Source organism: Erinaceus europaeus, chromosome 16 (genome assembly GCF_950295315.1).
Source record: "Erinaceus europaeus chromosome 16, mEriEur2.1, whole genome shotgun sequence".
NCBI lineage: Eukaryota > Metazoa > Chordata > Mammalia > Eulipotyphla > Erinaceidae > Erinaceus > Erinaceus europaeus.
The window spans coordinates 55261978-55279643 of record NC_080177.1 but is presented as its reverse complement, the minus strand read 5'-3'; the positions used below and the strand labels follow the sequence as shown (position 1 = coordinate 55279643).

Genomic DNA, 17666 nt, shown 5'->3' with positions numbered 1-17666 from the left:
TAGATATACACCAGGTTCTGTGAGAGAGAGTGTATGTTCACACGTATCCATAAACTACTGCAAAATATATACCTGAAAGCAGAAGTACACTAGAGTTTGCAGTGAATACCCCCCCAACACTTCCTCTCCATTATTCCAAGCTTTGGGTCCATGATTGCTCAACAATTTGTTTGGCTTTGTATGTTAACTCTCTTTTCAGCCACCAGGTTCCAGATGCCATCAGGATGCTGGCCAGGCTTCCTTGGACTGAAGACCCCACCAATGTGTCCTGGAGCTCAGCTTCCCCAGAGACCCATCCTACTAGGGAAAGAGAGAGGCAGACTGGGAGTATGGACCGACCAGTCAACGTCCATGTTCAGCAGGGAAGCAATTACAGAAGCCAGACCTTCCACCTTCTGGAACCCACAAAGACCCTGGGTCCACTCTCTCAGAGGGATAGAAAATGGGGAGGGGATGGGATATGGAGATTGCGTGGTGGGAATTGTGTGGAGTTGTACCCCTCCTATCCTATGGTTTTGTTAATTTATCCTTTCTTAAATAAAAAAATAAATTAAAATAATAATAAAAAAGAATAGGAAAGCTATCAGGGGAGGGGATAGGATACAGAGTTCTGGTGGTGGGAATTGTGTGGAGTTGTACCCCTCTTATCCTATGTCAATGTTTCCTTTTTCTAAATTAAAAAAATATATCTATTATCAGTAAAAAGACAAACTAGTCTGTTAACTATATATATACACACACACCCCCAAATATTCAGTCAAAGAAAATAACATGTCCTAAATAAGTCACCTGCTAACTTTTTTGCTTGCAATTCTTTTACTTCGCCTTGGCACATCTATACCCAAATGGTTTCCACTGATGACCACAGGAGACAGTGAACTCTGAGATGACTCTTCTGGACTTGTGTCAAAATGAACTATAAAAAGAGCCACATATACTTTTTTTTAAAAAAGTACAACAAATTTGTAGTGATTAAACTCTAACCCCTAGACAACAAAATCACAAAGTCATTTTGCTAGAAACACAAGTTGTCAACTAATCCAGCTGACGTAAAACACTATCATTTCTTATTTTCAGTTGCCAGGTAAAGGTCAGGCTTAAGATTACTATGATATAAAGTGTTTAGCATAACACATAATATTAATAAATCCTAAGAATATGAGTACTCTGTGTGCACCTGCTGGTCAAATGTTCACTATGTGACTCTGAAATGTAATCTGTCCCATTTTTTTTTGCACACACACACACACACACACACACACACACACACACACACACACACCAAAAAACTCATTATAACAGATTTATCCACTGGTCTACTGTCATGCTCAATGCTGACATTGGTTAAAGAAGCTCATTTCATTAACTCTCAAAACCCTTATTTCATGATACTGATCATAATAAAAAAGAAAAACAAAGAATTATGAACAAAGATTCTATATAGATTGACTTACAACTAAGTTCTATGTGGGATAAAACAAACACAAGCCCTCAATTCATCACTGGTATTTAGAGGATTTGCACAGCTCCCTGTCTAGACATCCTTGATTGCTTGTTTGCTTAGTTACAAAACATAAAACAGAGCCTGGTGCTGGTGTACCTGGTTTAGCTGAGCGCACGTTACAATTCGAAAGGACTCAGATTCAAGCCGAAGTCCCCACCTGCAATGGGAAAGCTTCGCAAGTAGTGAAGCAGTGCTGCAGGTGTCTCTCTGCTTTTCTTGACCCCCCCAATTTCTGTTTCTATCCAATAAATAAAATTTATTTTTTAAAAAAACTACACAAATATCTAGTATTTAAGTTAGCATGGCTATATATCATTGGACATTCTTCAGAGATTTTGATTACTGGTCGCATTAAGCATTTGTAGTTCCTTTGTAAGAAAATGTTGAGCCGGTAAAATAGCTCACTTGGATAGTGTGCTGCTTTGTCATGTGCATGACCCAGGCTCAAGCCTGGCCCCCACTGCACTGAAGCTTCAGTGCTGTGGTTCTTTCACTCTCTGTCTCTAGAGGAAAAAAAAAAGAAAAAAGAAAAAAAGAAATCTCAACACAAGGAATAGGTATAATAATGTTTTCATAACTTTTATAAAAGCCAATTGAACATAAAACTTCCTCTTCCCCAACAACCTGTTCATTACAAGGGGAACATCTCTGAATTCACTGAATCAATCTATCTTAGATCCAGAGATGACCACATTTCCAACACTCAACTCAGTAAAAGATAGCAATACAGCCCAACCTACAGATCAGAAGGAACTACAGCAAAATTCAAAATGTCTAATCACATACAATCTGAGCACCTGTGCTATCTACAGACTCCCAAAAGTCTCACTGTAACATATCACAACTTGTGATGCTCGTGATCATAAAACATAAACACACATACATACATTAATTACACTGAATCAATAGCTATTTTTAAAGCTAGAGGCTTTATACAAAAAAAAAAAAAGATTTGTTAAAAGCAGAACAATGTTCTGATTCCTAAAGAGCAGTACTGATATGCAGTAATATTTTGCCCTACTGAGTAGGCATTCATGTTAAAGCTTACAACCCAATTATATAAATTCCATTTGTTACCTGATACTGGTGTTGAACTTGTACTGAAGAGATTATTTGGCAACAACTCAAAATTGAAATTATGCTTGATAGACTTCCTTTTCTTACTTGAGACAACATGAGAAGAATCTACTGGTAGTTTACGCTTAGCATTTGGTGTGAGAGTCACTGGTGATACGGATAACTGAGCTAGAAAAAAGGAAAAATAAAAAGAGGTCAATTTGCTGTTTTTCCAGAGTTGATAAAACACAACTCTTTAACAAATAGTTATCAAGTAACTCAAACTAGATGTATGATTCACTCTAAAGTATATTACCATAGAGAAGAAAATTATAGTGAATTTGAAATAAAAGATTATCTAAAAATTATTTTTGCTTTTCATAATAACTGAGTATTAGCCAGCCAATTTTTTCAATCAGAAAATAAAACAAAGGATCATGTTTGATATTGGGCTGAATAGACTCAATCTTAAGCATTCACATAAAAAAAAAACGTTTCTGGTCTAAAATAAAACTGGATTTTCACATAGTTATTAGCATTCAACTCATAAGCAACAACAACAAAAAAATCATGATTGAGAAGATTAAAGATATAACAATAAAAAGGAAATTATCACCTACAACTTTGGTTTCACTACAGTCAACATAACTAGCCATGTTACAGCACAGTACTAGAATATAATATCTCCAGTGAAAATACTGGATTTGAGTTAGATAATTAGCATAATTATTTTTTCACATATTTTACAGAAACTACATATAGTAGATATAATACATATATTACCTACCATTTCTTTCCTGTTGAGGTGTTATAGAGGGTGTTCTGTTAGATTTAAACTTATTTAATGCACCACTAACGAAATCTGAAATATAAGACAAGCATATATTTAACAATGTTTACCTTTCATAAATGACCTATATTGATATTTGTGGTCTTTGTTTATCTCAGCTTTTATGGGTAAAGCCTTTGAGACAAGGATTTACTTCAAAGTAGAAAGTAAAGGATAGTTTTATTCTATTCTTCATTTATACTCTCAGATCTCTCTCATTAAGAAGGGGTATACAATACAGAATGAAATGTAAAGTAGTATGTTTAGTCACTTCTTTTTGAGAGAAAAAGGAAGACTGGTAAAAGAGAAAGCTCTCAGGGAAAATAAAAACCTAGACAGGGTCCTAAGGGATTATATTATTAGCAAGTGCTGATCAGATAGGAAGGTAGCTGATAGCCAGCCAGGTGAATGACATATGCAAAGGTATGTATGAAAGTAAGATTCATGTATACTGGAAGCCAGTAGTTTAATATTGCTAGAACAGTGAGCAGAGGATAAGGTAAGAGTTATACCTTCATGACAAGGTAGACAAAACCCTCATGACATTTGGAAAAATGTGAATTTTTCCAAATGGGAAGCAAACTGTCATATTCATTACTTTGGGGGAGTTGGGCGGTAGCGCAGCGGGTTAAGTGCACATGGCAAAAAGCGCAAGGACCGGTGTAAGGATCCCAGTTCAAGCCCCCAGCTCCCCACCTGCAGGGGAGTTGCTTCACAGGCGGTGAAGCAAGGCTGCAGGTGTCTATCTTTTTCTCCCCCTCTGCCTTCCCCTCCTCTCTCCATTTCTCTCTGTTCTATCCAGCAACAAAGACAGACAACAATAATAACTACAACAATGAAACAACAAAGGCAACAAAAGGGGAATAAATAAATATTTAATAAAAAAATTTAAAAAATTACTTTGGAAGGCAGCTATGCTGACCACTATACCATGAACGCAAAAAACTGTTTAGGCAACAGTGTAAATAGGTAAAACAAACAAACAAAAAAACTAAGTATGCAATTTTGTCATTCAATATATAATTTGTAACTACTATACGCCAAGTTCAGTGCTAGCACTGAAGATAACACAATCAAAATAGACACAGTATTCCCCTTTGTGAAATTTAGTGCAATGGAGGAAATAAACAAATATGTAGTTTACAGAACAAGGTATGTAGCCAGAAGTACAAATATGACAAGGAGTCAGAAGGAAATTATATTTAAACTGAAATCTAAGAAGGGAAGCATAGAGTTAGACAGACAAGGGACAAAGTTCTGAAATGAGGTTGGAATCATGAAAGCAGGCAGATATGGTTCAAAATGACAAACTTGATATGTGGGATTGAGGAAAGAGTAGACAAGGACATCTAGAATTCTAATTGTGATGAATAACTAATTAATAGTAACATACTCAGTAAAGATAATTGTACAATGAAGAGTTAAGAGATGGCTATAAGAAAATACAGAAAATATAAAGAAATTGATGCTAATCCTTTTGTAGAAAAGATCAGAGCTAGAATAATAAGTCTAAGGCATACACCATAGTGTGTGCTTTTCAATGTCTAAATATACTATTAAGATTTATTTATTTATGAAAGAGTGAGACAGTAGAGAACAGAGCACCACTTAAGTCTGGTATATACAGTGTTTGAAATCAAACCTGGTACATCAGGCATAAAAGCACTGTGCTCTACCACTGAGCTATCTCCTTAGTCTTCGTCAAATACCTATTTCAGGTAAAAGGAAATGGTGGTAGCTCCTGAAATTTGCCTTTGACACACCACTTACCTCCTACACTTTGTCTTCTCTTTCTTTTACAGTCTGCAGGGGTTTCATATTCACCTTCTTCAAAGCCTTCTAGAGATGGAGTAGCACAGAGACCATCTACACCCAACATAGCTGGTATCTTTTCTAAGATAAAATCTGGAACATGCCCTAAATAAAGTGTTAACAATTACGATTTTTTTTTTTTTAAACCAGAGCATTGCTCAACTCTGGCTGATGGTGGTGCAGGGGATTGAACCTGGGATTTTGGAGCCTCAGGCATGAGGGTCTGTTTGCATAACCATTATGCTATCTACCCCTGCCCAACAATTATGATATTTCTTCCACTATTCCTCAAAATGTTTAAATAGCTTATACCAACTTTCTAAGGGTTGTCCTCAGAGTCTGGTTGAAAAAAGCCTTTGTCTCCCTCATTTAATAAATTGCTTTGATATATCTTACCAATATCTGATGCATACTCAATAAGAGTCTGTACAACTGCAGCCTGTAATCGAAGCTTTTTTTCTGTGTTAGCAGACATCTTTTCATGTATTTCACTTGTCTGAAGAAGATTTGGTGCAAATATCACTGCAAGATTGCTACTATCCATCTTATTCTCACTTGACCTAAAGAGATAAACAGTTTTATTAGATCAACCCAGAGGTAAAAATACAGAATTAAAATATGCTAAGAACATGTTGAAGACTTGGTTTATCACCTATACTCAAATAGTTACCCTTCATCTATGTAACTGATTTGAACTTAAGACAGAACAAGAAATGCAGTCCCTGTGGCTAAACACAAACATGAAAATAATTAAGTTAGCGGTCTGGAAGATGGTGCAGTGGATAAAGTGTTGAACTCTCAAACATGAGGTCCTGAGTTTGGTTCCTGGCATGGCATGTTACCAGACTGATGCTCGGGTTCTTTCCTCAATAAAGAACTGTTTTTAAAAAGAAAATAAAATCAGCCCATCTTGTATGGAGCTTGAAGAAATCATGTTAAGTGAAACAGAAGGATGAATATGGGATGATCTCACTCACAGGCAGAAGTTGAAAAACAAGATCAGACAAGAAAACACAAGAGAGTAGATAGCATAATGGTTATGCAAACAGACTCTCATGGCTAAGGCTCCAAAGTCCTAGGTTCAATCCCTCACACCACCATAAGCCAGAGCTGAGCAGTGTTCTGGTTAAAAAAAAAAGAAGAAAACACAAGTAGAACCTGAACTGGAGTTGGTGTATTAGACCAAAGTAAAAGAATCTGGGGGGTGGGGGGGGGGGAGAGTACAGGCCCTGGGAAAGGATGACAGGGACCTAGTGGGGGTTGTATTGTTATGTGGAAAACTGAGAAATGTTATGTATGTACAGTATGTACAAACTATGGTACCCACTGTCAAATGTAAAACATTAATCCCCCAATAAAGGAAAACTAAAAAAAAAAAAAAAGGAAATCAATGGATTTATATTCCAGATACTGATTTCTACACAAATGAAGTTCATCTGATTTCCAAACACTGGAAATATTAAGTAGCAGCCAGTATACCTAGAACAGACAGACTCACTAAAAGCAGGGAGAAGAAATAAATTTCAAAAATAAAGCAAAATATTTTTAAAACAGTATTATGAAGCCATTCGCAATAATAACTAAGACTTTGAGGAAACATTAAATCATTTGGTATACTGTTTCTTAAATTATACAGACTCTACTTCCCATAAGTAAATATGTATTTTTAAAATAAAATTTTACTTGGAATAAGTTCTCAAAACTTCTTATGCAACATGAAAATTTATTTTCTACAAGGATAAATTTAGTAAGTTAAGAAATTAAACTATCAGGGCAAGGGAGACAGCCTACTGGTTATCCAAACAGATTCACGTTTGAGATTCTAAGGTCTCAGGTTCAATCCACCAAAGCTGAACAGTGCTCTGGTAATAAGACAAAAAAAATTAATAACAAACCTGTCATTTCTCAAGACTTTCTAATAACCACTTACCTAAGAGAAACATTCCTGAGAAAGTTAAAGAAGTATCTTAAAACATCAATTGTGTGGTCAGCCATAAGACATGAGATCAACAATGTGGCATTACTCTTATCTTCTGTTCTTAACTGCTGAGCTTTGAAAAGTGCTTCATGCAAATCAGCTGGGAGCACAGGCTCTGGCAATTCCCGAAAAAACTGTTTGAGGAGTCCTGCAGTATCACAAGGAGGTGCAGAAGACAGGCAACTTTCACCATGATCCAGCTTACTCTGAAAGAAATATAATACTCAGTAGTCTGTGAGTTTAAGAATTTAGCACAAACTATTACCCTTTCTTAAACTCTGTATTTTAAAAACTAACTTTTCTCAACTCATATCATTCCTTTCTAGAAGGCTACAAACTATATAGTATTTTCATGAAGTGAAAGGAACATGCATCATGCAGCTTGACTGGGTGATTATTTCACAATATACCACAAAAAAGCACATTTTTACTTAAAATATGCCTAATAAAACTGATTGAAAAGAATATAAATGTATACAACAAAAAAGGAAAACTACAGACCAATATCTCTGATGAACATACATGCCAAAATATTAAACAAGATCTTGGCCAGCCAGATACAGCAGCACATCAAAATGATTGTTCATCACAAGCAAGTGGGATTCATCCCAGGAATACAAGGCTGGTTCAACATCCGTAAGTCAATCAATGTCATTCACCAATTCAATAAAAGCAAAGCCAAAAACCACATAATTATCTCAATAGATGCAGAGAAAGCCTTTGACAAAATCCAACACCCATTCATGCTCAAAACTCTACAAAAAATGGGAATAGATGGGAAATTCCTCAAGATAGTGGAATCCATATATAGCAAACCTACAGCCAACATCATACTTAATGGACAGAAGCTGAAAGCATTCCCCCTCAGATCAGGGACTAGACAGGGCTGTCCACTGTCAGCATTACTCTTCAACATAGTATTGGAAGTTCTTGCCATAGCAATCAGGCAAGAGAAAGAAATCAAAGGAATACAGATTGGAAGGGAAGAAGTCAAACTCTCACTATTTGCAGATTATATGATAGTATACATAGAAAAACCTAGAGAGGGATTCGACTACCGGAGGCGGAGCTACGAGCAGCAGATCACTTTCTCTCCTCTCCTCTCCCTGATCAACTAGGAATACCAAAGGAGACCACCCCGCCCCAAACAAGACACTAGAATGACCACAGGAACCCAGTAAATCACTGGTGAGTACAAACACTCGTGGCTGGTGACAGAGAGGAGAGAGGGGCCTAATGAGAGATTAACTGACTGCTAACAGTTCAGCAGTTTATCAGTTGAGGCACCACCTCCAGTCTGCTCCACCAACAAGGGGACAGCTGAAGGGAGGAGAGGACTCCCCAGAGACTCACCAAGTGCAACTCTGAGTCTTCATTGCTACTACCCTCAGAATCTGGAGCAGCGACAGGAAGGGACACCAGGGGACAGAGACCTAACCAGGAAACTCAGAAGACCTATACCTCAGTGGCATAGCTGTGGGGCTGTGAAAGTCTCTTTGCATAACCACTGGATTATCTCTGCCACACCCTGCTTTATCTCTTGGTCAGGAGTCAGTGATTAAGCTAAGAAGCCTATTGATAGTTTAAAAGCCCTCAGGCTCCCATAGCCTACAGGGAAGGAAAAAAAAAGAGGCTTTTAAACCACTGAGCTCCAACTCAGGGATGGAAATAACTGTTAACTTCCACCACTGTGAACCCTTTAATTAACTTACTTAGACACAAGTCACTCCAGGCAATAGTGATCAATAATTTGAAAAGTACTGATAAAGGGAACTCATAACATAATATATAAAATGGTTAAAACAAGAAAAAATATTGGAGAATCGAACCAGGACAAGAGTCCAGCTAAAAGTCCTCCAGAGGGTGAAGCACAAAATAACAAGTTCAACATCCAAACATTAGATAAGGAAATAATAATAGGAGTGAGTAAAGAATTTGAAAAAATTGTAATCAGAAATGCAGGAACAACAAATGAGAATATGGAAGAAAATTCTAATTATCTCATAGTTATTAGAGAGCTGACAGCCGAAATCGCTGAGCTAAGAATGCAAATAGCTGAACAAGCTAAAACAGTATCAGAGCAGGGCAACAAAACAAATGAACTCCAGAAAACAGTAGAGGGCAGAAAGACTAGAATCAATGAGGCTGAAGACAGAATTGGCAAGATTGAGGATGAATTAGAGACAACTAAAAAAGAAGTAAGAGATCTCAAAAAGAGATTAAGAGATGCTGAAAACAATAACAGAGCCCTATGGGATGACGTCAAAAGAAGCAATATACGCATTATTGGCATACCAGAGGAAGAAAGAGAAGGAGAGGAAGAAAGCATTTTCCAGGCCATAGTAGCTGAAAACTTCTCTAGTCTAGACAACATCAAAGACATAAATATTCAAGAAGCCCAGAGGGTCCCAAACAGAATTAACCCAGACCAAAAGACACCAAGACATATCATACTTAGAATGGAAAGGAATAAAGATAAAGAAAGGATCCTGAAGGCTGCAAGAGAAAAACAAAGAGTCACCTACAAAGGAAAACCCATAAGATTAGCAGCAGCCTTCTCCATACAAACACTACAGGCCAGAAGAGAATGGCAAGATATCTATCGAGTGCTCAATGAGAAAGGCTTTCAGCCAAGAATACTATATCCTGCTAGACTGTCATTCAGACTAGATGGAGGCATCAAAACCTTCTCAGACAAGCAACAGTTGAAGGAATCAACCATCACCAAGCCTGTCCTGAAAGAAGTTCTGAAAGGTCTCCTATAAACAATCAGACCACCACAAATAGGACATATATCAAAACACTCTAAAACTCTACAAGAATGGCATTAAAATATCTTCAATCTTTGATATCAATAAATGTCAATGGCCTGAATTCACCTATTAAAAGACACAGAGTAGGAAGATGGATCGAAAATACAACCCAACCATATGCTGTCTACAGGAAACCCACCTAACTCAACAAGACAAGTGAAAGGATGGAAAACTATCATACAAGCCCACAAAAAAGAGCAGGAACAGCTATTCTCATATCTGACATGATAGACTTGAAAATAGATAAGATTAAAAAAGATAGGAATGGACACTACTTAATACTCAGAGGATCAGTCAATCAAGAGGACTTAACAATTATTAACATCTATGCACCCAATGACAAGCCATCTAAGTACATCAAACTTCTACTGAAAGAGCTACATCAATATATTAACAGTAACACAATCATAGTAGGGGACTTCAACACCCCACTCTCTCAACTTGACAGATCATCCAGGCTGAAAATCAGTAAAGACATAAGGGAGCTAAATGAAGAGATAGATAAACTAGAACTATTGGACATTTTCAGAGTCATTCATCCCAAGAAACTGGAATACACATTTTACTCAAATCCACATGAGTCATTCTCAAGGATAGACCATATGTTAGGCCACAAAGACAGCATCAGCCAATTCAAGAGCATTGAAATCATCCCAAGCATCTTCTCAGACCACAGTGGAATTAAACTAACACTTAACAATCAACAAAAGATTAGTAACAGTCCCAAAATGTGGAAGCTCAACAGTACACTTCTTAACAACTTCTGGGTCAAAGAGGAAATCAAGGAAGAAATCAAAATGTTTCGAGAGTTCAATGAAAATGAAGACACAAGCTATCAAAATATTTGGGACACAGCTAAAGCAGTCCTAAGAGGGAAGTTCATAACTATACAAGCACACATTAGGAAACAAGAAAAAGCACAAATAAACAGCCGGATTGCACATCTTAAAGACCTAGAAGAAGAACAACAAAGGAATCCTAAAGCAACCAGAAGGACAGAAATCACTAAAGTTAGGGCAGAAATAAATAACATTGAGAATAGGAAAACCATACAAAAGATCAATGAAAGTAAATGTTGGTTCTTCAAAAGAGTAAACAAAATCGACAAACCTTTAGCCAGACTCACAAAACAAAAAATGGAGAAGACCCAAATAAATCGGATAGTAAATGAAAGAGGAGATATCACAACAGACACTGCAGAAATTCAACATATCATGTGAGGCTTCTATGAACAAATATATGCCACCAAGCTAGAGAACCTGGAAGAAATGGACGATTTCCTAGATACCTACCAACTTCCAAAACTAAGTCAAGAGGAAGTGGATAACATGAACAGGCCCATCACAGCTAATGAAATTGAAACAGTTATCAAAAATCTCCCCAAAAATAAAAGTCCTGGAGCAGATAGTTTTACAAATGAATTCTACAAAACCTTCAAAGAAGAACTAATACCTCTACTTTTAAAAGTCTTCCAGAAGATTGAAGACACTGGAATACTCCCTGCCAGCTTCTATGAAGCCAACATCACCCTGATACCAAAAGCAGACAGGGACACAACCAAAAAAGAAAACTACAGACCAATATCTCTGATGAACATAGATGCGAAAATATTGAACAAAATTCTAGCCAACCGGATACAGCAGGATATCAAAAAGATTGTTCATCATGACCAAGTGGGGTTTATCCCAGGCATGCAAGGTTGGTTTAATATACGTAAATCAATCAATGTGATCCACCATATCAACAAAAGCAAGATCAAAACCCCCATGGTCATATCAATAGATGCAGAGAAAGCATTTGACAAAATACAACATCCCTTTATGATCAAAACACTACAAAAAATGGGAATAGATGGGAAATTCCTGAAGATAGTGGAGTCTATATATAGCAAACCTACAGCCAACATCATACTCAATGGTGAAAAACTGGAAGCATTTCCACTCAGATCAGGTACTAGACAGGGATGCCCACTATCACCATTACTATTCAACATAGTGTTGGAAGTTCTTGCCATAGCAATCAAGCAGGAGCAAGGAATTAAAGGGATACAGATTGGAAGAGAAGAAGTCAAACTCTCCTTATTTGCAGATGACATGATAGTATACATGGAAAAACCTAAGGAATCCAGCAAGAAGCTTTTGGAAATCATCAGGCAATACAGTAAGGTGTCAGGCTACGAAATTAACATTCAAAAGTCAGTGGCATTCCTCAATGCAAACACTAAGTTAGAAGAAATTGAAATCCAGAAATCAGTTCCCTTTTCTATAGCAACAAAAACAATAAAATATCTAGGAGTAAACCTAACCAAAGAAGTGAAAGACTTGTATACTGAAAATTATGAGTCACTACTCAAAGAAACTGAAAAAGACACAAAGAAGTGGAAAGATATTCCATGTTCATGGGTTGGAAGAATTAACATCATCAAAATGAATATATTACCCAGAGCCATCTACAAAGTTAATGCTATCCCCATCAAGATCCCAAGCACATTTTTTAAGAGAATAGAAAAAATGCTACAAATGTTTATCTGGAACCAGAAAAGACCTAGAATTGCCAAAACAATCTTGAGAAAAAAGAACAGAACCGGAGGAATCACACTGCCAGATCTCAAACTGTATTAAACGGCCATTGTCATCAAAACTGCTTGGTACTAGAACATGAATAGACAAAATGACCAGTGGAATAGAATTGAGAGCCCAGAAATGAGGCCCCACACGTATGGACATCTAATCTTTGACAAAGGGGCCCAGACTATTACATGGGGAAAGCAGAGTCTCTTCAACAAATGGTGTTGGAAACAATGGGTTGAAACATGCAGAAGAATGAAACTGAATCACTGTATTTCACCAAATACAAAAGTAAATTCCAAGTGGATCAAGGACTTGGATGTTAGACCACAAACTATCAGATACTTAGAGGAAAATATTGGGAGAACTTTTTTCCGCATAAATTTTAAAGACATTTTCAATGAAACGAATCCAATTACAAAGAAGACTAAGGCAAGTATAAACCTATGGGACTACATCAAATTAAAAAGCTTCTTCACAGCAAAAGAAACCACTACCCAAACCAAGAGACCCCTCACAGAATGGGAGAAAACCTTTACATGTCATACATCAGATAAGAGTTTAATAACCAACATATTTATAAAGAGCTTGCCAGACTCAACAACAAGACAACAAATAACCCCATCCAAAAATGGGGGGAGGACTTGGACAGAATACTCACCACAGAAGAGAACCAAAAGGACGAGAAACACATGAAAAAATGCTCCAAGTCTCTGATTGTCAGAGAAATGCAAATCAAGACAACAATGAGATTTCACTTCATTCCTGTGAGAATGTCATACATCAGAAAAGGTAACAGCAGCATATGCTGGAGAGGGTGTGGTCTCAAAGGAACCCTCCTGCACTGCTGGTAGGAATGTAAATTGGTCCAACCTCTGTGGAGAACAGTCTGGAGAACTCTCAGAAGGCTAGAAATGGACCTACCCTATGACCCTGCAATCCCTCTCCTGGGGATATATGCTAAGGAACTAAACACATCCATCCAAAAAGATCTGTGTACACATATGTTCTTGGCAGCATAATTTGTAATAGCCAACACCTGGAAGCAACCCAGGTGTCCAACAAGCAATGAGTGGCTGAGCAAGTTGTGGTCTATATACACAATGGAATACTACTCAGCTGTAAAAAATGGTGACTTCACCGTTTTCAGCCGATCTTGGATGGACCTTAAAAAAATCATATTGAGTGAAATAAGTCAGAAACAGAAGGATGAATATGGGATGATCTCACTCTCAGGCTGAAGTTGAAAAACAAGATCAGAAAAGAAAACACAAGTAGAACCTGAAATGGAATTGGCATATTGCCCCCAAGTAAAAGACTCTGTGGTGGGTGGGTGGGGAGAATACAGGTCCATGAAGGATGATAAATGACATAGTGGGGGTTGTATTGTTAAATGGGACACTGGGGAATGTTATGCATACACAAACTATTGTATTTACTGTTGAATGTAAAACATTAATTCCCCAATAAAGAAATAAATTAAAAAAAAAAAAGAAAAAAGAAAAAAAAGAAAAACCTAGAGACTCCAGCAGAAAACTACTGGAAGTTATTAGGCAATATAGCAAGGTGTCAGGCTACAAAATCAATGTACAAAAATCAGTGGCATTTCTTTATGCAAATACTAAATCTGAAGAAGAAGACACCCAGAAATCACTCCCATTTACTGTTTCAGCAAAATCAATCAAATACCTAGGAATAAAGTTGACCAAAGAAGTGAAAAACTTGTATACTGAAAACTCTAAGTTGCTACTCAAGGAAATAGAAACTGATACCAAGAAATGGAAAGACATCCCATGCTCATAGATTAGAAGAATAAATATTATCAAAATGAATATTCTCCCAAGAGCCATATACAAATTTAATGCGATACCCATTAAAGTTCCACCAAGCTTCTTTAAGAGAATAGAACACTACAATCATTTATCTGGAACATGAAAATACCTAGAATTGCCAAAACCATCTTAAGGAAAAGAAACAGAAATGGAGGCATCACACTCCCAGATCTCAAACTATATTATAAAGCCACCATCATCAAAACAGCATGGCACTGGAACAATAATAGGCACACATCCAGTGGAACAGAATTGAAAGCCCAGAAATAAATCCCAACACCTATGGATATGTAATCTTTGATAAGGGGGCCCAAACCATTAAATGGAAGAAGGAGGCTCTCTTCAATAAATGGTGCTGGGAAAACTGGGTTGTAACATGCAGAAGAATGAAATTGAACCACCTTATCTCACCAGAAACAAAAATCAACTCCAAATGGATCAAAGACCTGGATGTTAGACCAGAAACACTCAAATACGTAGAGGAAAACATTGGTAAAACACTTTTCCACCTACACCTCAAGGACATCTTTGATAAATAAACCCAATTGCAAGGAAGACTAAAGCAGAAACAAACCAATGGGACTACATCAAATTGAAAAGCTTCTACACATCCAAAGAAACTATTAAACAAACAAAGAGACCCCTCACAGAATGGGAGAAGATCTTCACATGCCATACATCAGACAAGAAACTAATCACCAAAATATATAAAGAGCTCAGCAAACTTAGCAACAAAAAAGCAAATGACCCCATCCAAAAATAGGCAGAGGATATGAACAAAACATTCACCTCAGAGGAGATCCAAAAGGCTAACAAACATATGAAAAACTGCTCTAGGTCACTGATTGTCAGAGAAATGGAAATGAAGACAACACTGAGATACCACCTCACTCCTGTGAGAATGGCATACATCAATAAGGACAGCAGCAACAAATGCTGGATAGGCTGTGGGGACAGAGGAACCCTTCTGCATTGCCGGTGGGAATGTAAATTGGTCCAACCTCTGTGGAGAGCAGTCTGGAGAACTCTTACAAGACTAGACATGGACCTTCCATATGATCCAGTAATTCCTCTCCTGGGGTTATACCCCAAGGACTCCATAACACCCAACCAAAAAGAGGTGTGTACTCCTATGTTCATAGCAGCACAATTCATAATAGCTAAAACCTGGAAGCAACCCAGGTGCCCAACAACAGATGAGTGGCTGAGAAAGCTGTGGTTTATATACACAATGGAATACTATGCAGCTATCAAGAACAATGAACCCACCTTCTCTGACCCATCTAAGACGGAGCTAGAAGGAATTATGTTAAGTGAGCTAAGTGAGAAAGATAAAGATGAGTATGGGATGATTCCACTCATCAACAGAAGTTGAGTAAGAAGATCTGAAAGGGAAACTAAAAGCAGGATCTGACTGCTAAATTGAAAGTAGGGCACCATAGTAAAAACCCTGTGGTGAGGGGGAGGGTGGACATGCGGCTCCTGGGTCGGTGGGGGTGGGGTTGGGTGGGTGGGATGGGACACAGTCTTTTGGTGGTGGGAATGGTGTTTATGTACACTCCTAGTAAAGTGTAGTCATATAAATCACTAGTTAATTAATATGAGAGGGGGAAAATTAATTGTATGTCTCGAAGTTTTTAAAACAGACTGAGTCTTCTTAATATATAGGCTGTGTATTTGATATGCGGACTCTCTCAAAAGCCTAGACCAAGTAGATTAGAGGCAATCAGTGGCACAGCTATGTACAAGATACTGGGTACTATACAGCAAACCCTAACAAAAGGACTTTTCAAAGTTAACCCAATTACCAAATAATGTGATGATAACAATAACTATCCATCGTCTTTTTGAACCCTAAGTAAGCAGGAACCTCACATTTCCACTATAGAGCCTATATTTCCCCCAGTCCTGGAACCTTAGGATAGGGCACACTTTCCGGCATGCCTCTCCCAATCCATATCAAATAATACTGCATCAGCCGATCGCAACCTAATCAACACAACCATTGCCACCTCAACATGCTTCAGCTCAGACTGTGTCCAGAGACTCCAGGAGTGGAATGACAACCCTTCAGCTTCATTACTCGGGTGAGACCTTTCCTTTCATAGTATTCTCTAATTCCATCTCAGGTGGTTCACTTTCTAACAAAGTCCCAAAACCTAGATATACACCAGGTTCTGTGAGAGAGAGCATATGTTCACATGTATCCATAAACTAGTGCAAAATATATACCTGAAAGTAGAAGTACACTAGAGTTTGCAGTGAGTATCCCCCCAACACTTCCTCTCCACTATTCCAAGCTTTGGGTCCATGATTGCTCAACAATTTGTTGGGCTTTGTATGTTAACTCTCTTTTCAGCCACCAGGTTCCAGATGCCATCAGGATGCCGGTCAGGCTTCCCTGGACTGAAGACCCCACCAATGTGTCCTGGAGTTCCTCTTCCACAAAGACCCACCCTACTAGGGAAAGAGAGAGGCAGACTGGGAGTATGGACCGACCAGTCAACATCCATGTTCAGCAGGGAAGCAATTACAGAAGCCAGACTTTCCACCTTCTGGAACCCACAAAGACCCTGGGTCCATACTCCCAGAGGGATAGAGAATGGGAAAGCTATCAGGGGAGAGGAAGGGATATAGAGATTGGGTGGTGGGAATTGTGTGGAGCTGTACCCCTCCTATCCTATGGTTTTGTTAATTTATCCTTTCTTAAATAAAAAATAAATTAAAAAAAGAATATAAATGTATGTAATTTATTTTGAAAAGATTATCCTGTCATTAAAATAAAAATAAGCACCCAGAAAGAAAGAAAAGGAGAGGGACATGTGGAGGTAGCTTTGATGTTATGAGTGGTTTAGAGGGAAAGAGGATTGAATCAGAGGAAAAGAAGGGGTAACTTTGTATAAATGTGGACAGATAGTTGTAGAGAAGATAGTTGGTCCATGTCTAAAACTTAAGGGGAACCGTGGTGGATTGCAGAGGGAAGACTGAAGGTTCAGAACTCTGGTGGTGGGTATGGTGTGGATTCAAACCCCTGTCGACATGTAATTCTGTAATATATATATACATAATAACAAATGAAACCATCCAAAAGCAGAGTGAAGATATGAACAGAATATTTACCAAAGAAGAGATTCAAAAGGTAAAGAGACATATGAAAAAATGCTCCAAGTCACTGAGTACCAGAAAAATGCAAATAAAGATAACACTGAGATCCCATTTTACCCCTGTGAGAATGTCATACATCAAAAACAGGTAGTAACACCAAATGCTGGAGA

The 17666-nt window shown here is 37.8% G+C and overlaps 1 protein-coding gene across 1 annotated transcript in view; it reads right to left on the bottom strand.

Annotated features, from left to right (window-relative positions):
• Positions 1–17666, bottom strand: part of ARHGAP11A (Rho GTPase activating protein 11A) — a 31420-nt gene that overhangs the window by 8361 nt on the left and 5393 nt on the right. Inside the window, exons 5-10 of the mRNA XM_007521689.3 lie at positions 7132–7385; positions 5598–5761; positions 5160–5306; positions 3348–3422; positions 2582–2749; positions 790–916 (exon numbers count right to left, since the gene is read on the bottom strand). Of these exons, the coding sequence (XP_007521751.1) occupies positions 790–916; positions 2582–2749; positions 3348–3422; positions 5160–5306; positions 5598–5761; positions 7132–7385 (935 nt within the window). The remainder of the gene's footprint in view (positions 1–789; positions 917–2581; positions 2750–3347; positions 3423–5159; positions 5307–5597; positions 5762–7131; positions 7386–17666) is intronic.